This window comes from Habropoda laboriosa, unplaced genomic scaffold, assembly GCF_001263275.1.
Source record: "Habropoda laboriosa isolate 0110345459 unplaced genomic scaffold, ASM126327v1 scaffold346, whole genome shotgun sequence".
NCBI lineage: Eukaryota > Metazoa > Arthropoda > Insecta > Hymenoptera > Apidae > Habropoda > Habropoda laboriosa.
Window position 1 is genome coordinate 1,108,648 of NW_017100529.1, and position 12,691 is coordinate 1,121,338.

At 41.1% G+C, this 12,691-nt stretch overlaps 1 protein-coding gene across 1 annotated transcript in view; it reads left to right on the plus strand.

Moving 5' to 3' along the window:
* The window catches only part of LOC108576557, a 168,161-nt gene that overhangs the window by 136,320 nt on the left and 19,150 nt on the right, over positions 1–12,691 (plus strand). Inside the window, exon 17 of the mRNA XM_017939571.1 lies at positions 5,011–5,192. Within this exon, the coding sequence (XP_017795060.1) occupies positions 5,011–5,192 (182 nt within the window). The remainder of the gene's footprint in view (positions 1–5,010; positions 5,193–12,691) is intronic.

Below are 12,691 nucleotides of genomic sequence, written 5' to 3' on the forward strand. Positions count from 1 at the left end.
GGCGTGCTCTCGCCTACCAATTTCTGCTCTACTGAGCGCAATCATTCGAGCGTGATAACACGGGACGTATATTATATGTAATACACGATACGAGCTGCTGTGGCGGTCGCAATTATCCCGCACATTCTCCATTATTTCCTGTAGGTCAGTGTGAAATTCATTGCTTTCCATTTGCGATGTTTCCCGCGTGCGTCGTATTCTTTTTTCTGCTATTTGTTTGTGCGCATGCGCAACCAACGCTGTTCCCGCCATTTCGGTTGTTGACGCGCGAGTTGCCATGACAACGTATGCGCAACAGGATGCGTAGATCCCGATAATTATGGGTTACGTAAAATCTGTCTAATGACATGTGATTTTTGCGTCAAATATGCATTCGTGAATCTTTTATGTGAATAGTACGTCAGGGGGAATGAAAAATCCAGAAGAGATTGATGAAGTACTTTCGAAGATGTGAATATAAAGGTTAATACTTGTTCTTTTTCTTTTTGTTTAAGTAAAAGGTAGTTAATGTTTTAATCCTTTGAAAAGTTCGTGGGTTTTCATACTTATAATTGATGGTTTGGTTAGAGTAGTTGAATGTGCCTCGATGCTTCGAAAGGTTAGATGTTTTAAATACGTATAATTGATGGTTTAGTTAGAGTGGTTAATGTTTTGTGGAAAATGAAAAGTGGTGTTTTCTAACCTAACCATGAATGTGAAAGTCTGCTGTCCCCTGCGGGTATTGTAATTACAATCACATTATTCCTTTATAAAACTTTTATTATTCTTTAGAAGAATAATTACTTCTTGATAGTGATTGATACCTAACCTAAATCTTGGAAAAACTCGAAATGAGATAGGAAGATGCTGTATGCAATGTGTTGTTTTTTAAAGTTTATCGATATAATTATCACGGTGAAATAACGTCGTAGTAATGAAAAATCTACGATTGTGTATTTATACGATATTTTTCCAACATCGCAGTGAGTACAATTTTACAATATTTGACACTTGAAAAACTTTCTGCATGACGTAGAATTCCTCGCGATATCTGAAATTTTCAAGCAACCAGTAGTTTACACATTCCTTGCATAAAAATCCAGTCAAATTTAATTCATTCTCGAGATAAACGATTGTACAAAACGACGAAAAGATCTGGATTAAAATTTCCTTTGTTTCGGCCGGATAGCTGAACACGATTCGTTTTTATTGTGTCGTGGAATTCGAGATTTCACTTGATAACTACATATAGTCCACAGTGCAGGTGTTTTTATAAACCGTCCGTGTGCAAAGTGAAAGTTGTTTTTTTCCCGAGAAAATCGTGAAAAAGTCGTAAGATTTTCCTCTGCAGGTTAGAAATCGCGTTACACTTTATTTTATTGTCCTAACGCGAGGCAGAAAAGTATACGTGCATCGAACTACAATGATGCGAATGTAGATTGAAAAATGCTAAAAGACCTTCGAGCTATTTTCATCTTGATCGTCACGGTTGCTGATGATCATGCGAATTGGATGCCTTTATTGGTCCTCTGTCGATAAGTAGTTCAACTCTTCTATACCAACTATTATATTTTCGAACCATTTTAAATTGAAGAAAAATGAAATCAATTAATTTCTTTTATTTCTGTTGGAAAAAATTTAAGTCTCCTTTTTCATCGATATATTTAAATTCATAGCGGAAATAGGAGAATCGGAATGTACATATAAAGGCAGATACGCAAGTGAAAAAAAATAGCAAATAATGTAAGCTTTCAAAGTTTATGAATCTAAAAATCATGAGCATCATTTAAAGAAAAATGAAAGAAATATTTGTCCAATTGTGACTGGGTCGTTCTCATCATAAATGTTATCAGTAATCGTAAAGTGTAGGAAAAATTAGAAAATTTTCTGTATCATTCCGTAACATTCCAAACAAATATTTCCGCAACTTTTTAACACGATCGGCAATTAATCTTGCGAAAATCGCTAACTTTCAAATTCACTGCAGGCGAACAACCGGTCTTCGTACGTTTCTTCATGTATCACTTCCTTTTTACTCCGTTAAACGATCATTACCAGATATACACCTCGTTACGATCACACCTAGCCACAGTTGGAAACTCCGCGATAAAAATTTGTTTCGACGATCATTAGTCACTATTAAACCATTGATCATTGCTAATCGCACCTGTTGTACGCATTATCCACGATCATCCTAAATACCATCGCTCCTTTCCCCGTTTCTATTCACTTTCTTCCAATTCTTGTTTCTATTTACGGGACAGTAATTACTCGGATGCCTCGGTCACGGTTACCATGTTGCGCGGAAAGGAGAATTCGATCGGCTTTCACCGAATAATTTATTTCCCTTGTACTTACTAAGGCACTTTTGCCGGACAACAGGTACACACGCATATATATGTGTGTATGCTCGTATTTAATCGGACGAAAGCAGGATACCGGTGTAATCGAGCATGACCTATCGATAGGTCGCACGTTCTAACGTCGAAAATTGATTTGAACCCGATAATTAAGTAGTCGCCGGCTTGTTGCTGTCTGAATATTAAAATGTAACGATTAATGGCCGATTTGAACGTGTTTCGCCACCTTCTAATCAATTTCTGCGGGAATTTTTACTTGCAACCTGCAACATTTCTAATTGGAATTTTTAATTAAGTTTTTTTTTTTTTTTTAGCGATATGTAGAATTTCAGAGTATTTTATTTTCGTAAAAGATCATCTCTAGAAATTGGTGTTTCTCATTTGTAATATTTAATTGATTATTGAAGAAACATTTTTTATAAATTTAACAGTACTGTAGAGTACATTTTGAACGAAGAAATGGCCGAGAGGAGTGTTTTCCTAATTTCGTTAGAAAATTTCTTGGCACTCGGAGCGAAATTATTTATTCAATCTTAACCCGGTAACCGCATTTCTGGAAATAATTGAAACGCGCTGGACTTTTTAATCTGACTTTCGTTTCGGTAGAAATTGCCTGGAGATTCAAGTCTAGAATAATTAAGAATGGAGTACAATTTTTCGTCACTTTTAAGCACTGTGCGTGAACGATACGGAAACTGTCGCTTTTATGGAATTCCAAATTTAAATTCGAATCCAGCGTCAACTTGGTTAAGTTTCATTTCAAACGGTTAAATTTCAATGCGAATTTTTAGCGTTAAATTGTAACACGTTTTTGCCCAATTGATTCTTCCCGATTTCATTCGTAAGTGATACACAACTTGTACCTACATAATTATTATCTAGAGAGAAGTATAATTGGTATCATTAACTATCGATATCAACTGTCGCTTAATTTCGAATCACCCCGCGCACGCACGCTCCACGTGAAAACATTCCGGATGTCGTCGAGAGTGGAAAAAATTGTAATAACTGGTATCTCGGGGAAAGCATAAATACCGTGAGATTTTTACAAGTCGTATCATTTTTCTATGGTTTTTGCTGGGGGAAAATGGTCGCGGTGGATTTCTAGCAAGCCTATGAAGCTCATTTATTCAGCTAATCGAAATTTACCTTGCTTTTCGATCATTTCACCAGCGACGCTTTCATGCTTTTTGAATTTGCGTTAAAAACGAAAAGTTTCGCAATTTAAATAAAAGAGTATGAAAAAATCTCGAATATTGTTTATGTTAATTTGGGCATGTTTAGTATATGTAGTATAAATATTATTACATTTAATTTCCAATTAAAAAATTTATTATAAATGACTTGTACAATGATTAGTTATTTTTTTATAGTTTTATTTATTTACTTTATTGGTTATTTTATTTATTTTTTAAATTTGTTTTTTAGTGTTGTCCAATTTTCTGATAAGGAGAAGTGTCTTCCCTATGAATGTGGGTTTTCTCCTATTTTTAAATTTATATTGCCTGTTTCTGTGCCTTTTTATTTAATTTGTTTGATATTTTTAATTTTGGACATTGAAGTAGTTATGATTATTCCTTATGTGTTTTTTTTTTATTATTTGGATTCTTCTTATATTATAAGTATATTTGTTTCGTTTTTGTTGGTTATATTTCAGACATTTCTCGAAATGTAGACTACCAGAATTGAAACTCGAAATTTCGTAAGAGTGAAAGTCGTTAAAATTGGAGCGCGACGGTGTCCCAAAAATCATATCTGCGGTTCGAATCGTGCGTGTATATTTTTAAGGGCGCGTCGTTGTCAGAAAGAAGAAAGTACCGGAGGAAAGTATGAAAGAAGAAGCAGGTCATTGAAGCCATGCGAACTATATGTGCATGCACGCAGATACAAGCCGCTTGGCCTTAAATGTCTGACCACTTATTCTTACTGACATAACGTAGACCGTGTCTGGAAAGCAGGCACAACGTGGCTGTTACGTGACGTAAATAATAGAGCAATATCAGGATCGTCTGGCGAAAGGAAGCTGTTGTGTGTAATTACGTAGAACATTTCCGTTCGCGATCTTCGTTCCTTGCGAAATTGTGTAACGAGTGAAACGATTAAGGACAATACCAAGCGACTCAACATGTTCTATTCTCGTTGTTCTACTTGTCGAGCAGCATTCTACAATGTTCGTTTCTATTTTGTCAGGAGTTGTATGGCGTAGTTGAAGGGTTAGATTGTGTATTTAAATGTCCCGCCATTTTTCTTGGATACTGATGGCTTGTTTTAGAGTAGATCGAAGCTTCCGTTTGTGTTGCATTTTAGTGGATACTTTGTGCATTTCTTTTCAACCATTTTGAGTAATTTTCCTTGTTTACTCGCTCTAATTTTGCGGTACGCAAAGTGGCCTCACTTTGGGGTAAGATTGAGCCAAGAATTTTCCACGTCTTACCGACTGAAACGTGAAAATTTTCTCCAGTGAAATAAATGTCAGAGACTTTATCTTGCAATCCTTTAATCCTAATCTCTAATCCTAAATGGCAATCGGTTTTAAAGTGTTCAGAGAAATATGGAAAATTGGCACATTCTCATCCCAAATGGCAGAAAGTAACGAACTAGTGAATTTTAAGATCTTAACTGCTACTTTCATTTAATTGACACTGACGTTGAATGTTTCTGCGTGTTTCAGGTATACTGGAGAAATGGGAGTCCCTGACGACTAGAGTAGACGAGACACAAATGGCCACAGCGTTTCATCGCGAATTAGCCGCTCTGCACACGGAATTCAAATCAGCACACGACAGACTCTTCTCCTATGAGATCACTCTGGAGCAGCCACACGTGTTGGACGAGCGAATCAATCGAATTACGGTAAGAATTTTATACTTCTATTGCTGCATTCAACGGCATAAAACGTGCAAAATATTCTCTGTTACGTTTATCAAGCTGTTACTCTTTCTTACAAATTACGTGTTACGTTATGTGAGATGTTCCAACATAAGCCGTTGCTTATATTTTCTTCTACATATCCTTTACTCTTCTCTAAAATTTCTCTTCTTAAAATTATACAAGATTTGTAAATTTGTGTTACTTCGTATAATAACTAAGACCGCTCTATGATAATTTTGTAATCGCATCTTTTTTTTAACTATTTTTTATACTCTATTGTATACTGTCGGTTTGTGTCTAAGATAACGTAGCCAATGTCGGTAACATTTTCCTTGGTCGGTAACTGAGCCGTGTTTCCTTTCTTCCGTCGGTACCATTTGCGTACGCGGTACCATTACGTATACCGACCGAACCAATGCGTTTTCTCGGTGAATGCACTGACTGCAGGTGGCGCGAAATTACCTTTTCACGCAAATGTGTCCGCAATGTCAGTAACGATATTTCAACTGTACGATATCCAAACTTGTACGATATCCAAACTTGTACGAAGGACATTCGTCGCAATGAATTCTAAATCTTGGAATTATTACTTCGATAACCAAAGAACTACCAAAAAATATATAATCGAAACTGCTTATTGTAGCAGTATCTAAACAAAACCTCGAGTGTTTCTCTTAATCACCAAGCATCCCCTGCGACCAAACCCTCCCAGTTACCAAAAATCCACGAAACTCACGAATCTCCTCTGCCGAACAAAATGATCCACAATTAACCGTTCCGTTAATCCTCGTTCGAAGGAGCGACATTCGATTCCTTGGTATCCGTGGGAGGATCCACCGGAGCGGAACACAAGAGCCCCCCGGCATTATTAAAAACATCCTCGAGAGAACTTAGAAAGGTAGCAAGGATGGTGAAGGGACGAGAGATGAAAGTAGGCGAAATAGAAGTAAGAAAAAGAGGAAAAGAAGAGAACGTGGGGGAGAGAATTGGGACGGTGGAGGCCGGAACAGCCGTGGGAGGAAGAGGAGCATAAAGAGAGGGAGAGGGCCAGTCAGGAGGCAAGGATAGAGGCAGAGAGTGGCGTAAAAGCGTAGTCGTGTCGCACGTACGCTCGTCTGACGGCGACGTGCTCGGCATTGCAACTCGCGAGAGCGAACGCCGGCGAACCTAGCCAACCCTCTGAGTTTCCACCCCCCGAGAGTCATCCCCAGCCTGCCTCTACCCTCTGCCTCTGTGGAAACCTCTGGAACACCCTGGCCTCCTCCTCCTTCCTCTCCCCCCCCACGTTTCTCTCTCTCTCTCTGTTTCTATGCTTCTCTATCTCCGTCTATCTCGCTGATTTTCTGCTATTCTCCAGCACACCAGAGTCTCTCCTTCTCATTTTCGCCTCCACTTTCTTCGACCCTCTACTTCCTTCCTCCACCACAGTCCTCTGCACCCTTTGTCGTCTTTTTTCTCTTTCATTCTCCGCTATCTCTGTTCCACATTCACGAAACTATCCTCCTCTCTCTAGTTTACCGTGAGTTTCTCCCTCGCAGTATCCCCAACATCCCTCCCAGAGCCTCATTGCGAAGACCAAACACATGCTCCCTATCTATCATCAAGATGTATTAGCGTCCAACATTTGCCGGGTGAACTCGTCGCTGTGCTGCATTATGCAGCAGCCGCGAACGTTGTCTAGCCAACGACACCCAAACGCCGCCAGATCTTCCTTCTTGTTTTACATGCATTTTTTCTTTCCGCGTGCCGCTTTGCTAACCGGTCGGTTGCTCGGTCGGTCGACTTGTTCCGTTCGAACGAAACGTTGAAATGCCGCGCGAACTTTGCTGCTCTCGCTTCTCTTCCGCGTGCTAGAATGCCAGAGGTGAGAGTGAAATAGAGAGAGAGAGAGAGTGGGATAAGAGACTTGGTCGAACGTGTACACGAGGTTTGTACATAGGGGGTTGGAAGGTTTTTAGGGAGAAAGGGTTGACGCGTCGTTGAGGTAAGCCGTGCAACGGGGGATCGAGGAGCACGTGCTTCGGAGATTAGCTTCCTGTCGAACTGGGATGCCGTTGTGGATTCATTTCGCGGGTCAGAGTGTTTCTTGCTTCTTTTTTGTTTTTTGCCGGGGTGTTGGAATGATTGGGTTTCGAGGGATATTGTTGGATTTTTATTGTTCTCCATTTTTGGGGGGTAATCGAGGGGGTTTGAAGTGGCAGTATTGCATGGTAAATGAAAGTCAAGTTTAAATTGATGATTATTTACAGAATTTAGTTTTGTATTGTAAGAGTAGTATTGCAAAATGTAATTTCATTTGTTCATTACTTGTGTCATGCTAATTTATTCACTTTTGCATGTTTCCATTGTCTTACATAAATTTCATATGGAAAAGGGTATGAATTATTTAGCTTTCTCTATTTAGAACTCTATTTAGAAAAAAGAACTAAAGTTAAGTTAGTCTAACTCTAAGATACAGAATTGACAATCCTACAAAATTAAAAAAAATATGTTTCCCTTGCACCAAATTAGCACAATTAAAGAAAAAGGTAGCAAATTTGGAGTTGTCCAGTTTTTACCCAAGACGCTTCAATTTACAGAGTAGAACTTTTCACCGAACGCGATAAAGGAGAAAAAAAAAAAAAAGAAGCCGAGCATGCGTAACGTTTCACTCGCATACACATTCAGCGAACGATGTCGCTCAGACGGCACCGAATCGGTATTAAGCCGTCGTGGAATCGATTAACCGCGATCGTTCACGGGTGCAGCGCGTCGCCGACGAATATTTCGCATGCACGACGTACGGCGAAAAGCGCGACGGAATGGGCGAGCGTGTGCACGCGGCGCGGCGTGGCGCGCGATTCCGAATGGAATGTCCCCCGTGTATTACGCATTCGTAAACAGGCTTCAATCGAGCCAGTGGCTGCCTGCCTGCCTGCCACGCCATTGCGAACGGATCGTGTGCGACACGGCGAAACCGCTGATTACGTTATTGCGTAATTCCACGACGGCTGCGTCTTGCGTTTCGATATTCCGCTCATTAGCGATCGTTCGCGGTTACCGCTGCGTGATTCGCCTTTGGACGATCCTGGTAACCCGTGAGAAAAGTCTGGAACCTCGTTCGTCTAGGATCGCCTGGCATTTTTACCGCAGACAGGAAGACCTATTTGAGAAGTCTTCGTGTGTCTCGTTCCGAAGGGTGCAGATTTCTGTCTTCTCTACTCGTTTCTTCTTCGATCTCATTGTTCCACGGTTCTTCGAAATTTTCGTTCTTCGTTCTGCAGCGTTAGCGAGGGATTTTTATTTATATGTATTTTATGGATCGTCGAATTTTTCGGGTGTTCAGAATGGGGGTGGATTTACGTTTTAGTTGTGGCTCATACTACTAACACTTCAAGAATTGCTTTTTCTTAAAGATAGTCTGATAGAAATTTTAGAAATTTGTTGTATTCGTGCAAAAACCTCGGATCGCAAAATATTTCATTTGCACAGGTACTAACAGGTGTTTTTTAATTTTGAACATTTCGCACATTCGACATCACTCAACAGGCTTATCAATTTTTCACCGTCTTCCGTTCTACCGCAGTGAATTATTAAAGCGTCCCAGAACTTCTGTTACCTACTGCATAATCGCCAAAGAACATCATAAAGTAAAGGGTTAACCGTCCCCAAATTTCCCTTCAACCTCGTTCAACTCACCGCTAATCCATGCAAAACGAAAATTCTACCCGAGAAACTCTATCCACGAAAATCACACGCGTCTCGTACTGAAAAGCTTGAAAAAAAAAAAGTAGCATGGTTCGATTGTTCTCGATGATCGGTGGCACGAATTCCGCGCGCGTCCACGTCTAACAAACTTCGAAGCAGCTTAAGATCGTAAACGAGGTACGTATACAGATTCGAGGCGTTCGTCAGGGCCAGTAGAGGTTAATCGCGAAAGGCTTTCACGGCTCGGAAGCTCGTTAGCCAGCGGCTCGTCGATACGAGAGCTATTTCGAGCGGTCTGATGCCGTGCCTTTATTCGGTGCGATCGCGTTCGAACGCCGCGCTGCTGTTTCTTGCGCCGACCGGTGGCGGCCTCCCTTTTAAAAAGCCCGCGTCTCTCCCGCGACGCGCGGCAATTAAAATACTGTACTGTCGATGGCAAAAAGAGCCGGTGTGCTGCACGATGGGGCATGTTCCACGAAGGTGAAACAACGCTTTGCACGTTTACTCTTACTACTTGCTCGGTACAGAGCTTGATCGGTGTCTTGTGAAACTTTCCGGTTGAACGTAGAAGAATGTTCGTGTTTGGGAAGTATTTTAACGTTGATTGATTTTATTATGTGACACAAATGTTTTCTAGTATGTAGAAATATTAAAATTGGGACATTTCTATTAATTTTTTGTTTTTTTGGTGATTATGTGTAAAATATTGTTTATAGACTACCGTTTATAAGTATTTGTTCATAATGTTCTCAACGAGCAGTTTTATTAAAAAGGCGAAAGATTTAACCTGCTTTGCAACTTTTTTGAAAACTTTTTAATTTCTATGAATAAAGAGGAAAAAGTGTGTGGATAAATATTTATAAGCGATAGTGTATGTGATTTAGAGTTGAAATTAATTTTATTAGTCTATGTAATTACTGATGATAATGTACAAGTGTTAACTGGATATTGTTAATTTCAGATCTTATCGTGAAAATTCACTCGTTAAAGTTTCTTTCCTTGGGTTAGAGAAAACTTCCTCGAACACATTGAAACTACTCAAATACGAATCCAACATACTGAAATTTCAATTTATGACGAATATTCTTTGAAACGTATCTTTCCTATAATTAATTCACTTTCAAATAATTGAAACAGAGTTGCACAACAACGACAAAATTGAACTTAGAATACCTACTTCTACCACGATCCACTAAACTGTAAACTTACACAGTCAAAAGAGCATCGATCATTTCGAAAGTCCTGAAAATCCTCCACCAATAATCGAACCCAGTATATCTCCCACAATAGCAACATCCACCTACCACATTCGACAATTCCCATCGTGCACCCCAAACAACCTCATTACCCTCGATTCAAGCCCAAATCAGCGAAATCCCTCTCACCCGAGTATCCTCTCGAAAAACCACTCTGGAAAGACCGTCTCGGCTCCTCGTTGGAACAATCCAAGATGTCGCGATCGGAGTACATCGGTATGAAGCGATGTAAAAAGCTAATTGCCCTGTTGGACGGTGCACGCGTGGCTGTAGGAACAGAGAGAAACGCGAAGCTCGAGAAAGGGAGGAGAGAGGAGGCAAGGCTCATAGGCATGCAGAGGCAGCAACGGCAGCCAGTCGACCGCTCTGTATACCGAATTCGAATCAATTGATTGGCTGTTGATTGGAAATTGAATTAGATCGGAATGTGCGTGTCTGGTGTGCTTGGAACCGCGACGGGAGGGAAAGGACAGGGGTGGGAAAGGCTGAAATAGGGAGAGAGAGAGAGAGAGATAGGGTTGCTGGAGGCTGGACCAGGGCAGCAAAGGGAAGGAGGCGATGCGGTGGGTGGTTAGAGGGGAACGGTTGCTTCTGCGTTCGCGATGTGCCTGGAATATCAATGCCAGCCACTTTTCGTCGCGACCGCTGTCGGACAGCGAGCTTTTCTTTCTCTCTCTCCTCTCTTCTTTTCTCTCTAACTGTCTCTCTATCTCTCCTCTCTCCTGTCCCTTTCCTCGTCTCTCCGCTTCTCCGTCCTCTCCTTTTCTCCATCTGTTTAGAGGCGGCAGAGTCTCACGCACGCGAAGCGTGAACCAGCGCTTTTCACGCGTCTGACCTCTTTGATAGCGTGCCCAGAATCACGGCTCTGCCTGTCGTTTGCTCGTGCACGGATTTGCATCGATTATCGGCCGCTGTGAGGAATAGCGATTCGGTCCTGCCGGACCTCGTTGGTAAATCGTGTGTTGATGAGACCGACCAGAGGTTTTTTTATTCATCTGGTGGGAGTATAGACAGAGGTAATTTCTTCAGGTTTGCCGTTTTTGTAAAAGGTGATCGGAGTGTATCGCAACGTTGTGCCTCGTTTCCAAGCACTTGTACAAGGGTTCGTGGTTCAATTTGTTCTTTTCACCGTTAAGTTAACAAGAGAAGGAAATTGTGTTAAAAATCGCGAGGTATTTTTCTTGTTTCGGAGGGATAGTGATAAGAAACGCGAGTATATCAGAGTATAAAGACAGGAGTTCACAGGATGAGGTGAATAATAATGATATATTGTGTTGATCGTAACAAATGGAGAACGGAGTGTGACATACATATCACGTAAAGCTAATCTCCACGTCAAATCCTATCAGTGACATCGTGGCGTTCCACGAACCTTATGATTTCCCGTTGCAGCTAGGGAAATCCGTTGATTGATGGAGGGCGATGAAAATCTCGAACGAGAGCCAAGTGTCAGCTTTTTTACCAAACCTAACTCACCATATTTGTCGAAATGTCACAAAATTTGGAAAATCTTTTGAAACACTTATTTTCACTAGAATATACATAATTAAAGAACTTAAAAACAAAAAGGTAAAAAATAAACATCATTCGACATATATGTATTACATTTTGTAAAACATTTCTTCGTTACTTTTGTTAATTTTCATCATTCCTATCCAACATCACATAGTCACTAGGCGAACTTTTATCGAAGCCCAACAACTGTACCGTGCAACATCAATTTTCACAAAATTAAACAATTTCAAGTAACCTTAGTACCTTTATTTCAATCAAATTTATCAATCTTCCCACCTGAACAATTCCCCCCTCAAAAATCTACACTTCTCTCTTCAAACGATTCGTCGTTCACCGACGAATCAAGTAGAACCAGTCATCCGTAGTCAGACCACACATCTACCTACCGAATCGTGTCTGACTAATACCTCCTCCGTTCACTTCCTTCCTTCACCATCGAACAAACCCAGTTTTCCTCTTATCTCTCGCCCGAAACACAATTTCTTAAAACCACCTAACATAACCAATCTCCCTCTCCTCGCACCCCCTGTCCACCTCTGAAACTTTCAATTTCGAAGAGCGTGGATGGAACGCGAAAGAAATTCGTCGGATTCGCCGGAATTCCGAGGAAGCGTGGAGGAAGGATCGGTGTACAATATAAATGCAAGAAGGAAACAGTAGTAAATTCCGTCGTTTCGACGGCAGAAATTACTCGAATGGTGGTGCACGAACGTTGGAAGAGACGCGAGATGACCGCAACGAGAGAAATGGAGAAGGAAGAGAGAGAGAGAGAGAGAGAGAGAGAGAGCAGGTTTTACGAGGCTCTCCTCGAGCTCTCCCGCTATCGTCACGCGAGAGAAATGACACGGTGGAGGAGGGGAGGTGAACGGAGAAAGCGGAGGGGCTCTCGTTTTCGTTCTCTTACGGGCTGCGTCGTAAAGCTGGGTTTATTTATGCGGCCCTCGTCGGTCGCCTCCTGCAGTAGGACGGCGGGGACGTGACAACGTGACGTGGTTACTCCATCGTCTACCTTGCGACTCTTAC